At 44.9% G+C, this 18,103-nt stretch overlaps 1 protein-coding gene across 1 annotated transcript in view; it reads right to left on the bottom strand.

Annotated features, from left to right (window-relative positions):
• The window catches only part of TTC38 (tetratricopeptide repeat domain 38), a 135,304-nt gene that overhangs the window by 14,447 nt on the left and 102,754 nt on the right, over positions 1-18,103 (bottom strand). The window contains exons 11-12 of the mRNA XM_053719015.1: positions 4,781-4,946; positions 4,518-4,677 (exon numbers count right to left, since the gene is read on the bottom strand). Of these exons, the coding sequence (XP_053574990.1) occupies positions 4,518-4,677; positions 4,781-4,946 (326 nt within the window). The remainder of the gene's footprint in view (positions 1-4,517; positions 4,678-4,780; positions 4,947-18,103) is intronic.

Below are 18,103 nucleotides of genomic sequence, written 5' to 3'. Positions count from 1 at the left end.
GAGACGCCATGAGATCCAATTCTGGTTTGCCCCAACGGAGAACCAATTGAGCAAACACCTCCGGATGGAGTTCCCATTCCCCCGGATGAAAAGTCTGACGACTTAGAAAATCCGCCTCCCAGTTCTGATCGCTGACAGGTGGCAAGAGTGAGTCTCTGCCCAGCGAATTATCATCGCTAGGGAACTCCTGGTTCCCCCTTGATGGTTGATGTAAGCCACAGTCGTGATGTTGTCCGACTGAAATCTGATGAACCTCAGTGTTGCTAGCTGAGGCCAAGCCAGAAGAGCATTGAATATTGCTCTTAACTCCAGAATATTTATTGGGAGGAGTTTCTCCTCCTGAGTCCATGAACCCTGAGCCTTCAGGGAGTTCCAGACTGCACCCCAACCTAGAAGGCTGGCATCTGTTGTTACAATTGTCCAATCTGGTCTGCGAAAGGTCATACCCTTGGAAAGATGGGCCCGAGATAACCACCAGAGAAGAGAATCTCTGGTTTCCTGATCCAGATTTAGTAGAGGGGACAAATCTGTGTAATCCCCATTCCACTGACTAAGCATGCATAATTGCAGCGGTCTGAGATGCAGGCGCGCGAATGGCACTATGTCCATCGCCGCTACCATTAAGCCGATTACTTCCATGCACTGAGCCACCATGGGGCGCGGAATGGAGTGAAGAACATGGCTAGCATTTAGAAGTTTTGATAACCTGGACTCCGTCAGGTAAATTTTTATTTCTACAGAATCTATTAGAGTCCCTAGGAAGGAAACCCTTGTGAGAGGAGATAGAGAACTCTTTTCTTCGTTCACTTTCCACCCATGCGACCTCAGGAATGCCAGAACTATCTCTGTATGAGATTTGGCAATTTGAAAGCTTGACGCCTGTATCAGGATATCGTCCAGGTAAGGAGCCACCGCTATGCCTCACGGTCTTAGGACCACCAGAAGTGAGCCCAGAACCTTTGTAAAAATTATTGGGGCTGTAGCCAACCCAAATGGAAGAGCTACAAATTGGTAATGCCTGTCTAGAAAGGCAAACCTCAGGAACTGATGATGATTCTTGTGAATCGGAATGTGAAGGTAGGCATCATTTAAGTCCACTGTGGTTATGTACTGACCCTCTTGGATCATGGGTAAAATGTTTTTTTTGTTTAGGATCTTTAAATCCAAAATTGGTCTGAAGGTTCCCTCTTTTTTGGGAACCACAAACAGATTTGAATAAAACCCCTGTCCTTGTTCCGTCCGCGGAACTGGATGGATCACTCCCATTACAAGAAGATCTTGTACGCAGCTTAGGAATGCCTCTTTCTTTATCTGGTTTGCAGATAATCTTGAAAGGTGAAATCTCCCTTGTGGAGGAGAAGCTTTGAAGTCCAGAAGATATCCCTGAGATATGATCTCCAACGCCCAGGGATCCTGAACATCTCTTGCCCACGCCTGGGCGAAGAGAGAGAGTCTGCCCCCTACTAGATCCGTTGTCGGATAGGGAGCCGCTCCTTCATGCTGTCTTAGAGGCAGCAGCAGGCTTTCTGGCCTGCTTGCCCTTGTTCCAGGACTGGTTAGGTTTCCAGGCCTGCTTGGATTGAGCAAAAGTTCCCTCTTGTTTTGAAGCAGAGGAAGTTGATGCTGCACCTGCCTTGAAATTTCGAAAGGCACTAAAATTAGACTGTTTGGCCTTTGATTTGGCCCTGTCCTGAGGAAGGGTATGACCCTTACCTCCAGTAATGTCAGCAATAATTTCTTTCAAACCAGCCCGAATAAGGTCTGCCCCTTGAAAGGAATGTTGAGTAATTTAGACTTTGAAGTCACATCAGCTGACCAGGATTTGAGCCATAGCGCCCTACGGGCCTGGATGGCGAATCCGGAATTCTTAGCCGTTAGTTTAGTCAAATCAACAATGGCATCAGAAACAAATGAGTTAGCTAGCTTAAGAGTTCTAAGCTTGTCAACAATTTCAGTCAATGGAGCTGTATGGATGGCCTCTTCCAGGGCCTCAAACCAGAATGCCGCCGCAGCAGTGACAGGCGCAATGCATGCAAGGGGCTGTAAAATAAAACCTTGTTGAATAAACATTTTCTTAAGGTAACCCTCTAATTTTTTATCCATTGGATCTGAAAAAGCACAACTGTCCTCAACCGGGATAGTGGTACGCTTTGCTAAAGTAGAAACTGCTCCCTCCACCTTAGGGACAGTCTGCCATAAGTCCCGTGTAGTGGCATCTATTGGAAAAAAATTTCTAAATATAGGAGGTGGGGAAAAGGGCACACCGGGCCTATCCCACTCCTTACTAATAATTTCTGTAAGCCTTTTAGGTATTGGAAAAACATCAGTACTCACCGGCACTGCATAGTATTTATCCAGCCTACACAATTTCTCTGGCACTGCAATTGTGTCACAGTCATTCAGAGCAGCTAATACCTCCCCAAGCAATACACGGAGGTTCTCAAGCTTAAATTTAAAATTAGAAATCTCTGAATCAGGTCTCCCCGATTCAGAGACGTCACCCACAGACTGAAGCTCTCCGTCCTCAGGTTCTGCATATTGTGACACAGTATCAGACATGGCTCTTACAGCATCTACGCGCTCTGTATCTCGTCTAACCCCAGAGCTATTGCGCTTGCCCCTCAATTCAGGCAATCTGGATAATACCTCTGACAGGGTATTATTCATGATTGCAGCCATGTCCTGCAAAGTAATCGCTATGGGCGTCCCTGATGTACTTGGCGCCATATTAGTGTGCGTCCCTTGAGCGGGAGGCGAAGGGTCCGACACGTGGGGAGAGTTAGTCGGCATAACTTCCCCCTCGACAGACCCCTCTGGTGACAATTCTTTTATAGCTAAAGACTGATCTTTACTGTTTAAGGTGAAATCAATACATTTAGTACACATTCTCCTATGGGGCTCCACCATGGCTTTTAAACATAATGAACAAGTATCCTCTGTTTCAGACATGTTTGTACAGACTAGCAATGAGACTAGCAAGCTTGGAAAACACTTTAAAGCAAATTAACAAGCAATATAAAAAAACGTTACTGTGCCTTTAAGAGAAACAAATTTTGACAAAATTTGAAATAACAGTGAAAAAAGGCAGTTACACTAACAACATTTTTACAGTGTATGTAACAAGTCAGCAGAGCATTGCACCCACTTGCAAATGGATGATTAACCCCCTAATAACAAAAACAGAATAATAAATGACAAAAACGTTTTTTAAACACATTCACAACTGCCACAGTCTACTGTGATTGTTACCCTCCTCAAACACGACTTTGAAGCCTTTTGAGCCCTTCAGAGATGTCCTGTATCATGCAGAGGGAAGCTGAATGTCTCTGTCAGTATTTTTAGCTGCACAGAAAAGCACTAAAATAGGCCCTTCCCACTCATATTGCAACAGTGGAAAGCCTGTTACTAGGCAAAAATCAAGCCAGCCATGTGGAAAAAAAAACTAGGCCCCAATAAGTTTTGTCACCAAACATATATAAAAACGATTAACATGATAGCAAATGTTTTATATTACACTTTTATAAGAGTATGTATCTCTGTTAATAAGCCTGATACCAGTCGCTATCACTGCATTTAAGGCTTAACTTACATTAATCCGGTATCAGCAGCATTTTTCTAGCAAATTCCATCCCTAGAAATATGTTAACTGCACATACCTTATTACAGGAAAACCTGCACGCTATTCCCCCTCTGAAGTTACCTCACTCCTCAGAATATGTGAGAACAGCAAAGGATCTTAGTTACTTCTGCTAAGATCATAGAAATCACAGGCAGATTCTTCTTCTAATGCTGAAACAGTACACTCCGGTACCATTTAAAAATAACAAACTTTTGATTGAAGTTAAAAAACTAACTATAATACACCACTCTCCTCTTACTACGTCCATCTTTGTTGAGAGTTGCAAGAGAATGACTGGATATGGCAGTGAGGGGAGGAGCTATATAGCAGCTCTGCTGTGGGTGATCCTCTTGCAACTTCCTGTTGGGAAGGAGAATATCCCACAAGTAATGGATGATCCGTGGACTGGATACACTTAACAAGAGAAAAATATAGTTTCTAAACTGCCGTAAGTCACTGGTGCCTCCAGAAATGTGTATTTACGCACATTTCTGGACATCCGTTTATCTGACTCAGGTTATGAACTGCTGGTGACGTATATGTGATTCCCCGATGTGCAAAGTGAATTTACGGGCGACACAGGTTTCAGCAGTTGCGCTGAAGCATGCGCCGCATATGTAATCTCGCCCTAAGTATTTTGTAAAAAGCTACAGCTTACAGCACAACCAATAATATACTAAAAGCGCAATCCAGTGTTCTCCCCAAGCCCTTTTTAATGGACCACCCGGCTGATTTTACTGATTTACTGATGTTTACGTGTTTTATTGCACAAATTATCAATAAATACATTTATATTAAATTACACAATTAATTTGTGATTTGGATAGCAGAAAATGTATAAAAATGTATATGTAGAGTATAAACCTTAAGTGAAACGTGCTGCAACTTGTTTTAATACCTGCGCATTGCTACCTCCTATTTCAAGTATCTGGTAACGAATTGGCTGAATCAGGTCTACTGCTTTGTCATAATTGCCATTATCATATTCAACTAGAGCCTTGCACAGTGGATAACCAATCGGATCAATTAGTGCGTGCTGACAGTTCTCACCAGGTGATCTGAAAACAAAATGGCCTGTCTATAAGAGTAGGTATCATATTCAGTATAAATAATATTTTATTTTAATGGTTTCAAGACAAACATATGAATATTATTACTAACTTAGCAACTTCTTGCATAGAATCCATAAGCTGAGCTGTCATCTCATGATCTTTTGAACCCAAGGAAGACATCAGGAAGTGTAAGTCATTGAAAATCAGGACATGGTCCTTAGCGTGCTTATTTGTAATATCGGTAAGTTTGCTCCACCTGTCTCCCACGTTCACACCTGAAAATAAAATTGAACAGAACGTTTAATATTTTGTACCAAGCATGTGATTGGTGCAACACTACAGCTGGGTACCCTGTTGCATATTAGTTAGACTGTGTAGAATGTGTATTCAGAGGTTTGTCCCAGAATGTGGAAGAAGTTGGTCACTTGCGTCATTTGTCTTTTTTTTTTGGAACCGGATTTCATCTTGTGAAAGTGCAACACACTAGGATCTGTGCAAATCCATATCCTAGTGTGTGTAAGAAAAAAATCAGTCTCTAAAAAAGAGACGAATGCCGCAAGTAGCCACCTTTTTCCGCAATGGGAGGCATTGGAGACCTCCAATATTAGTGTTGTAGTATTTTGTCAATTCAAAACCAATATTCATAACTTCTACTTCTACAGAGTCCAGGAAAAAAACAGAATTTATGTTTACCTGATAAATTTCTTTCTCCTACGGTGTATCCGGTCCACGGCTTCATCCTTACTTGTGGGATATTCTCAATCCCTACAGGAAGTGGCAAAGAGAGCACACAGCAGAGCTGTCCATATAGCTCCCCTCAGGCTCCGCCCCCCCAGGTATTCGACCGACGGTTAGGAGAAAAAGGAGAACCATAGGGTGCAGTGGTGACTGTAGTTTACAAAAATTTAAACCTGACTAAATGCCAGGGCGGGCCGTGGACCGGATACACCGTAGGAGAAAGAAATTTATCAGGTAAACATAAATTCTGTTTTCTCCTACATTGGTGTATCCGGTCCACGGCTTCATCCTTACTTGTGGGAACCAATACCAAAGCTTAAGGACACGGATGAAGGGAGGGAACAAGTCAGGTAACCTAAACGGAAGGCACCACTGCTTGTAAAACCTTTCTCCCAAAAATAGCCTCCGAAGAAGCATAAGTATCGAATTTGTAAAATTTGGCAAATGTATGCAGTGAAGACCACGTCGCTACCTTACAGATCTGTTCAACAGAAGCCTCGTTCTTGAAAGCCCATGTGGAAGCCACAGCTCTAGTAGAGTGAGCTGTAATTTGTTCAGGAGGCTGCCGTCCAGCAGTCTCATAAGCCAATCGGATGATGCTTTTCAGCCAGAAGGAAAGAGAGGTAGCAGTTGCTTTCTGACCTCTCCTCTTACCAGAATAAACGACAAACAAGGATGATGTTTGTCTGAAATCTTTTGTTGCTTCTAGATAGTATTTTAAAGCACAAACCACATCTAGATTGTGTAACAGACGTTCCTTTTTTGAAACTGAGAAGGAACAACTATTTCCTGGTTAATATTCCTATTGGAAACCGCCTTTAGAAGAAAACCAGGCTTGGTACGTAAAACGACCTTATCTGTATGAAACACCAGATAGGGTGAATTACACTGCAAAGCAGACAATTCAGAAACTCTTCTAGCAGAAGAAATAGCAACCAAAAACAAAACTTTCCAAGATAATAACTTAATATCTATGGAATGTAAAGGTTCAAACGGAACCCCTTGAAGAACTGAAAGAACTAAATTTAGACTCCATGGAGGAGCCACAGGTCTGTAAACAGGTTTGATCCTAACTAAAGCCTGTACAAACGCTTGAACATCTGGTACTTCTGCCAGACGCTTGTGTAACAGAATAGACAAGGCAGATATCTGTCCCTTTAAGGAACTGGCTGACAATCCTTTCTCCAATCCTTCTTGGAGAAAGGACAATATCCTGGGAATCCTAATTTTACTCCACGAGTAACCCTTGGATTCACACCAACAAAGATATTTCTGCCATATCTTATGGTAAATTTTCCTGGTTACAGGCTTTCTGGCCTGAACCAGAGTATCTATAACAGATTCCGAGAACCAACGCTTAGCTAGAATCAAGCTTTCAATCTCCAAGCAGTCAGCTGCAGAGAAACTAGGTTTGGATGTTCGAATGGACCTTGGACTAGAAGGTCCTGCTGTGACAGACCCTTCTGTCAGGACTGAAGGAGTTAACTGTGTTTAGCTTTAAGAAGCTAATTTCTAAAGACAGGTTTGCTAGCATCAGCTATAATTAAGTTAGTGATAAACATTCCATTGTTTAATCACCTCCAGAGTCAGAATGTTGGTGATAAGGACTCCATTGTGTCTTATGTTTAACTTGTTATCTGCCTAAGTAAAGTAATGTATTCTATTGTATCATGTCAAAGGGCGTGTTCCCTCCATGTAATGTACAACAGTCTTTCAACCCCCATCTGGGGGGTCAGACCTGTATAAATACTAGGCATCTAGCCTTTAATAAATGGCATTCTGTTTTAAACCTGAAAACTGGCTGGGTTGTGAGTTGCTGATTCCCTATGCAGGACATTGTCCCCTGGTATTAACCCTTGGTATCCTGTTGGTACCGTAACAATTGGTGGCAAGCGACGGAATGAACCTTATCGCCCAGAAGAGCAACTACACAAGCCAGTAACCTCAGGAAGAGGGGGATTATTACAATACTGACTAAGATGGAAGGAACCAATGGGCCCAGCATATCAGACAGAACCCCCGAAGAAGCAAGCTTTGATCGGGCGGTTAAAATAAGACTGGCACATTATGGCCCCAACCCATCTGCGGAAATTATCGACCGGGTCATAGCAGCTGTGGAGGCCAACCTACTTCGCCAAAGCGGCGCTGCAGCAGCCCAAGTCACAGCAACCCGAGTGGAAAAGGGAAAAGTAAATTTTGCAGCTTTTAAAAACTTCCTGGAAACAGAAGGAGAGATTGATGGGTACCTTGCGGATTTTGAGAGGCAATGTGCACTACACAAGGTACCCGCAGAGGACTGGGTCACGATATTATCCGGAAAATTATCTGGCCGGGCCAGTGAGGCTTTTCGGGCCATTCCAGATGAGGAAGTCGGGGATTATAATACTGTAAAAGAGGCTTTGCTCTCCAGGTATGCGGTTACACCGGAGGCATACCGGAGGCGGTTCAGAGACACTGTTAAAGTAGCTGGAGATTCCTACCTTGAGTGGGCATGTAAGGTGCACCGCACAGCAGCTCACTGGATAGCAGGGTGCCAAGCCGTATCTGGGGAAGAGGTGCTGCAGCAATTCCTGTTGGAACATTGCTTCGACAAGTTACCCGCAGGAGTTCGAGAGTGGGTTCGGGACCGTAAACCCTCCACCCTGCATGAAGCGGCTCGCTTGGCAGATGAGTATACGGATGCCCGCAAACTGGACACTGCTACCACTAAGCCCCCTGCTAGAGTGGAGTACAGACCCCCAGTCACCCCAGCAGCTGCCAGTTACCAAACCCTGATGCACTGCTATACCACACGGCCTCCGGCCACAAACTACCCTCAGAGAGCCCGGTTCAATTCACGGGGCTACTCACAGCTTATTCGGTGCTTTGGATGTAAGCAACTTGGGCACAAAAGACCAGAGTGTCCCCTAAATGCAGCGAACCAAGCACAGTCCTGGAGAAGACCCGCCGGCGGAATCCCACGTAACCCTCAGCCTGCGGCCCGCTACGTATAGGCGCAAGAATGCTGGGGAATCCTACATGAAGCAGACCTTGTGCAAGCTGCCCGCCGGAATAACCGGCAACTGGTTAAAGTGAATGGGAAGGAGGTCAGTGGTCTACGGGATACTGGTGCTACCACGACCTTGCTTCAAAAGAACTTGGTGTCTGAGAAACAGCACACTGGAGACACTGTGACTGTGAGGGTAGCAGGGGGCGCTGTGTTCCGCCTACCTGTTGCCAGGGTACATTTGGATTGGGGAGTGGGCGCTAGACCTGTGAATGTGGGGGTCATGAAGGATTTACCCGCTGATGTTCTCCTTGGAAATAACTTGGCCCCCCTTGGTTCTGCCTACGCTCCTATGGGTCCCGCCGATGTTAACCCTGTGACTACCCGTGCCCAGATCCGTGCAGCAGAGACTGACCCACCTGCTGCTAAGCCCCAGGACGCTGAGCTCAGTAAATCTCTATCCGCTATTGATACGTGGAAGTCCCGTTACAATGCGCTGATGAAGGAGAAGAGGAGCGCAGAGGAAAAAGCACGTTTAGAACGTGAATCTCTGCTAGACAAGCTGCACCGACAGACTGCAGAAAACACCAGCTTGAGAGTGGAACATGAAACCTTAAAGACAAACTTAACGACACTTGAGGAGAAGCTGACGCTGGCTCATAGTGAGGTGCAGCAACTCAAGGGCACCCTATGTCAGTATGAAGGGATTGTGGATACCTATAAAGAGCAGGTACAGAAAACTCGTAAAGAAGCTGATGGGATTTTGAAGGACTGTTTAGCCCTAGTCTCGGCACTGAGGAAGTTAAACCCTTGTTTGTATGGACAGGAATTCTCTCTCATAACGGGAATACAGATGGATTGTCCTGGCAAACTGACATGCCTACCACCTCCTAGTCCGGTTATCCCCAGGTTGACCCGCAAAAGGGTCAAGCCGGGTCTGCCGGAGTGTTCCACAAGGGGGGAGCTATGTGACAGACCCTTCTGTCAGGACTGAAGGAGTTAACTGTGTTTAGCTTTAAGAAGCTAATTTCTAAAGACAGGTTTGCTGGCATCAGCTATAATTAAGTTAGTGATAAACATTCCATTGTTTAATCACCTCCAGAGTCAGACTGTTGGTGATAAGGACTCCATTGTGTCTTATGTTTAACTTGTTATCTGCCTAAGTAAAGTAATGTATTCTATTGTATCATGTCAAAGGGCGTTTTCCCTCCATGTAATGTACAACAGTCTTTCAACCCCCATCTGGGGGGTCAGACCTGTATAAATACTAGGCATCTAGCCTTTAATAAATGGCATTCTGTTTTAAACCTGAAAACTGGCTGGGTTGTGAGTTGCTGATTCCCTATGCAGGACATTGTCCCCTGGTATTAACCCTTGGTATCCTGTTGGTACCGTAACACCTGCCTTAAAGGTAGCTTCCATGGTGGAGCCGATGACATATTCACCAGGTCTGCATACCAAGTCCTGCATGGCCACGCAGGGGCTATTAGAATTACCAAAGCCTTCTCCTGTTTGATCCTGGCTATTAGCCTGGGGAGAAGAGGAAACAGTGGAAAGACATAAGCCAGGTTGAACGACCAAGGCGCCACTAAGGCATCTATCAATGTCGCCTTCGGATCCCTGGATCTGGACCCGTAACGTGGAACCTTGGAGTTCTGACGTGACGCCATCAGATCCAGATCTGGAAGGCCCCATAGTTGAGTTAACTGGGCAAAAACCTCCGGGTGAAGTTCCCACTCCCCCGGATGGAAAGTCTGACGACTCAGATAATCCGCTTCCCAGTTGTCTACTCCTGGGATGTGAATAGCTGATAGATGGCAGGAGTGATCCTCTGCCCATTTGATGATCCTGGATACCTCCCTCATCGCCAGGGAACTCTTTGTTCCTCCCTGATGATTGATGTACGCCTGAAATCTGATGAATTTGGCCTCCGCTAAGTGAGGCCATGCTTGGAGCGTATTGAATATCGCTCTCAATTCCAAGATATTTATCGGAAGAAGAGATTCTTCCCGAGACCAAAGACCCTGAGCTATCAGGGATTCCCAGACCGCACCCCAGCCTAAGAGGCTGGCATCGGTCGTGACGATGATCCACTCTGGTCTGCGGAAGCTCATTCCCTGAGACAGGTGATTCAGAGACAACCACCAGAGGAGTGAATCTCTGGTTTGCTGATTCATTTGAATTTGGGGAGACAAATCTGCATAATCCCCATTGCACTGTTTGAGCATTCACAGTTGCAGTGGTCTTAAGTGAATTTGAGCAAATGGAACCACGTCCATTGCCACAACCATTAGACCTATTACCTCCATGCACTGCGCTATGGAGGGTTGAGGAATGGATTGCAGAACTCGACAAGTATTTAAAACTTTCAATTTTCTGACTTCCGTCAGAAAGATCTTCATTTCCACTGAGTCTATAATTGTTCCCAGGAAAGGAACCCTTGTGGACGGGGACAGTGAACTCTTTTCTATGTTCACCTTCCACCCGTGAGACCTGAGAAAGGCTAGAACAATATCCGTGTGAGCCTTTGCTTTGTGAAAGGACGACGCTTGAATCAAGATGTCGTCTAGATAAGGTGCTACTGCAATGCCCCTTGGCCTTAGCACTGATAGAAGGGACCCCAGCACCTTTGTGAAAATTCTGGGCGCAGTGGCCAATCCGAAGGGAAGGGCCACAAACTGATAATGTTTGTCCAGAAAGGCGAACCTTAGGAAATGATGGTGATCCTTGTGGATAGGAATATGCAGATACGCATCCTTTAAGTCCACTGTAGTCATGTATTGACCCTCCTGGATCATTGGTAAAATTGTCCGAATGATTTCCATTTTGAATGATGGAACTCTGAGGAATTTGTTTAGGATCTTTAAATCCAGAATTGGTCTGAACGTTCCCTCTTTTTTGGGAACTACAAACAGGTTGGAGTAAAAACCCAGTCCATGTTCTGCTGTCGGAACTGGGTGTATCACTCCCATCTTTGAAAGATCTTCTACGCAAAGTAAGAATGCCCGTCTCTTTATCTGGTCTAAAGACAAGCGAGACATGTGAAACCTTCCCCTTGGAGGAAGGTCCTTGAATTCTAGGAGATACCCCTGAGAAACAATTTCTAGAGCCCAGGGGTCTGGAACATCTCTTGCCCAAGCCTGAGCAAAGAGAGAAAGTCTGCCCCCTACCAGATCCGGTCCCGGATCGGGGGCTATCTCTTCATGCTGTCTTGGTAGCAGCAGCAGGCTTTTTGGCCTATTTCCCCTTGTTCCAGCCTTGCAATGGTTTCCATGCTGGTTTGGGCTGGGATGTGTTACCCTCTTGTCTAGAGGCTGTAGAGCTAGGAGCCGGTCCGTTCCTGAAATTGCGAAAGGAACGAAAATTAGACTTATTTTTAGCTTTGAAAGGTCTATCCTGTGGAAGGGCATGACCCTTTCCCCCAGTGATGTTTGAAATAATCTCTTTCAACTCTGGCCCGAATAGGGTCTTACCCTTGAAAGGAATATTAAGCAATTTTGTTTTGGACGACACGTCCGCCGACCAAGATTTTAGTCAAAGCGCTCTGCGGGCCACTATTGCAAAACCCAAATTTTTCGCCGCTTATTTAGCTAATTGAAAAGCGGCATCTAATATAAAGGAATTAGCCAACTTCAATGCGTGAATTCTGTCCATGACTTCATCATAAGGAGTCTCCTTCTGGAGCAAATTTTCTAGTTCGTCGAACCAAAAAGACGCTGCCGTGGTGAAAGGAATAATGCAAGAAATTGGTTGAAGAAGGAAACCTTGCTGAACAAAAATTTTCTTAAGCAACCCTTCTAATTTTTTATCCATAGGATCTTTGAAAGCGCAACTGTCTTCTATTGGTATAGTCGTGCGCTTAGCTAGCGTTGAAACTGCCCCCTCTACCTTAGGGACCATCTGCCACGCGTCCCTTCTGGGGTCAACAATGGGGAACATTTTCTTAAATATAGGAGGGGGAACAAAAGGCACACCTCGCTTCTCCCACTCCTTATTCACTATATCCGCCACCCTCTTGGGTATCGGAAATGCATCAGTGTGCACTGGGACCTCTAAAAACTTGTCCATTTTGCACAATTTCTCTGGAATCACCAACGGGTCACAATCATCAAGTGTAGCTAGGACCTCCTTAAGTAGGGTGCGGAGATGTTCTAGCTTGAATTTAAATGCTATAGTATCAGGCTCTGCCTGCTGAGAATCAAGATGTCGTCTAGATAAGGTGCTACTGCAATGCCCCTTGGCCTTAGCACTGATAGAAGGGACCCCAGCACCTTTGTGAAAATTCTGGGCGCAGTGGCCAATCCGAAGGGAAGGGCCACAAACTGATAATGTTTATCCAGAAAGGCGAACCTTAGGAAATGATGGTGATCCTTGTGGATAGGAATATGCAGATACGCATCCTTTAAGTCCACTGTAGTCATGTATTGACCCTCCCGGATCATTGGTAAAATTGTCCGAATGATTTCCATTTTGAATGATGGAACTCTGAGGAATTTGTTTAGGATCTTTAAATCCAGAATTGGTCTGAACGTTCCCTCTTTTTTGGGAACTACAAACAGGTTGGAGTAAAAACCCAGTCCTTGTTCTGCTGTTGGAACTGGGTGTATCACTCCCATCTTTGAAAGATCTTCTACGCAAAGTAAGAATGCCCGTCTCTTTATCTGGTCTAAAGACAAGCGAGACATGTGAAACCTTCCCCTTGGAGGAAGGTCCTTGAATTCTAGGAGATACCCCTGAGAAACAATTTCTAGAGCCCAGGGGTCTGGAACATCTCTTGCCCAAGCCTGAGCAAAGAGAGAAAGTCTGCCCCCTACCAGATCCGGTCCCGGATCGGGGGCTATCTCTTCATGCTGTCTTGGTAGCAGCAGCAGGCTTTTTGGCCTATTTCTCCTTGTTCCAGCCTTGCAATGGTTTCCATGCTGGTTTGGGCTGGGATGTGTTACCCTCTTGTCTAGAGGCTGTAGAGCTAGGAGCCGGTCCGTTCCTGAAATTGCGAAAGGAACGAAAATTAGACTTATTTTTAGCTTTGAAAGGTCTATCCTGTGGAAGGGCATGACCCTTTCCCCCAGTGATGTTTGAAATAATCTCTTTCAACTCTGGCCCGAATAGGGTCTTACCCTTGAAAGGAATATTAAGCAATTTTGTTTTGGACGACACGTCCGCCGACCAAGATTTTAGTCAAAGCGCTCTGCGGGCCACTATTGCAAAACCCAAATTTTTCGCCGCTTATTTAGCTAATTGAAAAGCGGCATCTAATATAAAGGAATTAGCCAACTTCAATGCGTGAATTCTGTCCATGACTTCATCATAAGGAGTCTCCTTCTGGAGCAAATTTTCTAGTTCGTCGAACCAAAAAGACGCTGCCGTGGTGACAGGAATAATGCAAGAAATTGGTTGAAGAAGGAAACCTTGCTGAACAAAAATTTTCTTAAGCAACCCTTCTAATTTTTTATCCATAGGATCTTTGAAAGCGCAACTGTCTTCTATTGGTATAGTCGTGCGCTTAGCTAGCGTTGAAACTGCCCCCTCTACCTTAGGGACCATCTGCCACGCGTCCCTTCTGGGGTCAACAATGGGGAACATTTTCTTAAATATAGGAGGGGGAACAAAAGGCACACCTCGCTTCTCCCACTCCTTATTCACTATATCCGCCACCCTCTTGGGTATCGGAAATGCATCAGTGTGCACTGGGACCTCTAAAAACTTGTCCATTTTGCACAATTTCTCTGGAATCACCAACGGGTCACAATCATCAAGTGTAGCTAGGACCTCCTTAAGTAGGGTGCGGAGATGTTCTAGCTTGAATTTAAATGCTATAGTATCAGGCTCTGCCTGCTGAGAATTTTTTCCTGTGTCAGAAATTTCCCCCTCAGACAGGCCCTCCCTCATCGCCAACTCAGATTGATGTGAGGGCACAACAGATAAATTATCCTCTGCGTCTGCTTGCTCATTTTCTGTATTTAAAACTGAGCAATCACGTTTTCTAGGAAAAGCTGGCAGTTTGGATAAAAAAGCTGCTAGAGAATTATCCATTACTGCTGCTAATTGCTGCATAGTAACAGCCATTGGAGCGCTAGATCTACTAGGTATCGCTTGCGCGAGCAAAGCTGGTGTTGACACAGAAGGAGAGGATAGCAAGCTATCCCCACTACACTTCACACATAAGTTTAATGGGGGAACCACCTTGGCCTCTAAACACACAGAACATAGGCTATGAAGGCTCAGACATGTTAGACAGACTTAGGCAGAACTTTAATGCAATAAATATTATTTTTGACAAAACCGTTACTGTCTCTTTAAATAATAAAAGTGCACACTTTATTATTGAAACATCAGAAAAACATCAAAGAAACATCACCACAGTGTCTTAAAGCTTTGACAAGATTGCACACCAATTTTCACGCAAATTAACCCTTAAATGCCCAAACCGGAGCTATGACAGCAATTAACAGGTTAAACACACTACAGTCCCATGCCACAGTCTCTACTGTGGCGTTTACCTTCCTTAGGGGTTATTCAAGTAAGAAATAAGCCTCTCTGAAGTCCCTTCTGAAGCTTCTGGACTCCCCATGTGAAGCTGCATGAACTGCCTAGGGAAAAGTAACTGCGCAATTGAGGCGCGAAAAACATAATTTATGCTTACCTGATAAATTTATTTCTCTTGTAGTGTATCCAGTCCACGGATCATCCATTACTTATGGGATATTAACTCCTCCCCAACAGGAAGTGCAAGAGGATTCACCCAGCAGAGCTGCTATATAGCTCCTCCCCTAACTGCCATTACCAGTCATTCGACCGAAAACATGCAGAGAAAGGAAAACCATAGGGTGCAGTGGTGACTGTAGTTTAATGGAAAAATTACCTGCCTTAAAGTGACAGGGCGGGCCGTGGACTGGATACACTACAAGAGAAATAAATTTATCAGGTAAGCATAAATTATGTTTTCTCTTGTTAAGTGTATCCAGTCCACGGATCATCCATTACTTATGGGATACCAATACCAAAGCTAAAGTACACGGATGACGGGAGGGACAGGCAGGCTCTTTATACGGAAGGAACCACTGCCTGAAGAACCTTTCTCCCAAAAACAGCCTCCGAAGAAGCAAAAGTGTCAAATTTGTAAAATTTGGAAAAAGTATGAAGAGAAGACCAAGTTGCAGCCTTGCAAATCTGTTCAACAGAAGCCTCATTCTTAAAGGCCCAAGTGGAAGCCACAGCTCTAGTAGAATGTGCTGTAATTCTTTCAGGAGGCTGCTGTCCAGCAGTCCCATAGGCTAACCGTATTATGCTACGAAGCCAAAAGGAGAGAGAGGTAGCCGAAGCTTTTTGACCTCTCCTCTGACCAGAATAAACGACAAACAGGGAAGACGTTTGTCGAAAATCCTTAGTTGCCTGTAGATAAAATTTCAGGGCACGGACTACATCTAGATTGTGTAGCAGACGTTCCTTTTTCGAAGAAGGATTAGGACACAAAGATGGAACTACAATCTCTTGATTGATATTCCTGTTAGTGACCACCTTAGGTAGGAACCCAGGTTTAGTACGCAGAACTACCTTGTCTGAATGAAAAATCAGATAAGGAGAATCACAATGTAAGGCAGATAACTCAGAGACTCTTCGAGCCGAGGAAATCGCCATTAAAAACAGAACTTTCCAAGATAACAACTTGATATCAATGGAATGAAGGGGTTCAAACGGAACCCCCTGTAAAACATTAAGAACTAAGTTCAAACTCCATGGTGGAGCAACAGTTTTAAACACAGGCTTGATCCTAGCTAAAGCCTGACAAAAAGCTTGAACGTCCGGAACTTCTGACAGACGTTTGTGTAAAAGAATGGACAGAGCTGAAATCTGTCCCTTTAAGGAACTAGCGGATAAACCCTTTTCTAAACCTTCTTGTAGAAAAGACAATATCCTCGGAATCCTAACCTTACTCCATGAGTAACTCTTGGATTCGCACCAATATAAGTATTTGCGCCATATCTTATGGTAAATCTTTCTGTTAACAGGCTTCCTAGCATGTATTAAGGTATCAATAACTGACTCAGAAAAACCACGTTTTGATAAAATCAAGCGTTCAATTTCCAAGCAGTCAGCTTCAGAGAAATTAGATTTTGATGTTTGAAGGGACCCTGGATCAGAAGGTCCTGTTTCAGAGGTAGCGACCAAGGTGGACAGGATGACATGTCCACTAGATCTGCATACCAAGTCCTGCGTGGCCATGCAGGCGCTATTAGAATCACTGATGCTCTCTCCTGTTTGATTCTGGCAATCAATCGAGGAAGCATCGGGAAGGGTGGAAACACATAAGCCATCCCGAAGGTCCAAGGTGCTGTCAAAGCATCTATCAGAACCGCTCCCGGATCCCTGGATCTGGACCCGTAACGAGGAAGCTTGGCGTTCTGTCGAGACGCCATGAGATCTATCTCTGGTTTGCCCCAACGTCGAAGTATTTGGGCAAAGACCTCCGGATGAAGTTCCCACTCCCCCGGATGAAAAGTCTGACGACTTAAGAAATCCGCCTCCCAGTTCTCCACTCCCGGGATGTGGATTGCTGACAGGTGGCAAGAGTGAGACTCTGCCCAGCGAATTATCTTTGATACTTCCATCATTGCTAGGGAGCTTCTTGTCCCTCCCTGATGGTTGATGTAAGCTACAGTCGTGATGTTGTCCGACTGAAACCTGATGAACCCCCGAGTTGTTAACTGGGGCCAAGCCAGAAGGGCATTGAGAACTGCTCTCAATTCCAGAATGTTTATTGGTAGGAGACTCTCCTCCTGATTCCATTGTCCCTGAGCCTTCGGAGAATTCCAGACAGCGCCCCAACCTAGTAGGCTGGCGTCTGTTGTTACAATTGTCCAGTCCGGCCTGCTGAATGGCATCCCCCTGGACAGATGTGGCCGAGAAAGCCACCATAGAAGAGAATTTCTGGTCTCTTGATCCAGATTCAGAGTAGGGGACAAGTCTGAGTAATCCCCATTCCACTGACTTAGCATGCACAATTGCAGCGGTCTGAGATGTAGGCGTGCAAAGGGTACTATGTCCATTGCTGCTACCATTAAGCCGATCACCTCCATGCATTGAGCTACTGACGGGTGTTGAATGGAATGAAGGACACGGCATGCATTTTGAAGCTTTGTTAACCTGTCTTCTGTCAGGTAAATCTTCATTTCTACAGAATCTATAAGAGTCCCCAAGAAGGGAACTCTTGTGAGTGGAAAGAGAGAACTCTTCTTTTCGTTCACCTTCCATCCATGCGACCTTAGAAATGCCAGTACTAACTCTGTATGAGACTTGGCAGTTTGAAAGCTTGAAGCTTGTATCAGAATGTCGTCTAGGTACGGAGCTACCGCAATTCCTCGCGGTCTTAGTACCGCCAGAAGAGCACCCAGAACCTTTGTGAAGATTCTCGGAGCCGTAGCCAATCCGAATGGAAGAGCTACAAACTGGTAATGCCTGTCTAGAAAGGCAAACCTTAGATACCGGTAATGATCTTTGTGAATCGGTATGTGAAGGTAAGCATCCTTTAAATCCACTGTGGTCATGTACTGACCCTTTTGGATCATGGGTAAAATTGTCCGAATAGTTTCCATTTTGAACGATGGAACTCTTAGGAATTTGTTTAGGATCTTTAAATCCAAGATTGGCCTGAAAGTTCCCTCTTTTTTGGGAACCACAAACAGATTTGAGTAAAACCCTTGTCCTTGT

This window comes from Bombina bombina, chromosome 6, assembly GCF_027579735.1.
Source record: "Bombina bombina isolate aBomBom1 chromosome 6, aBomBom1.pri, whole genome shotgun sequence".
Classification (NCBI taxonomy): domain Eukaryota; kingdom Metazoa; phylum Chordata; class Amphibia; order Anura; family Bombinatoridae; genus Bombina; species Bombina bombina.
This window is presented reverse-complemented; position numbering and strand designations above follow the sequence as displayed.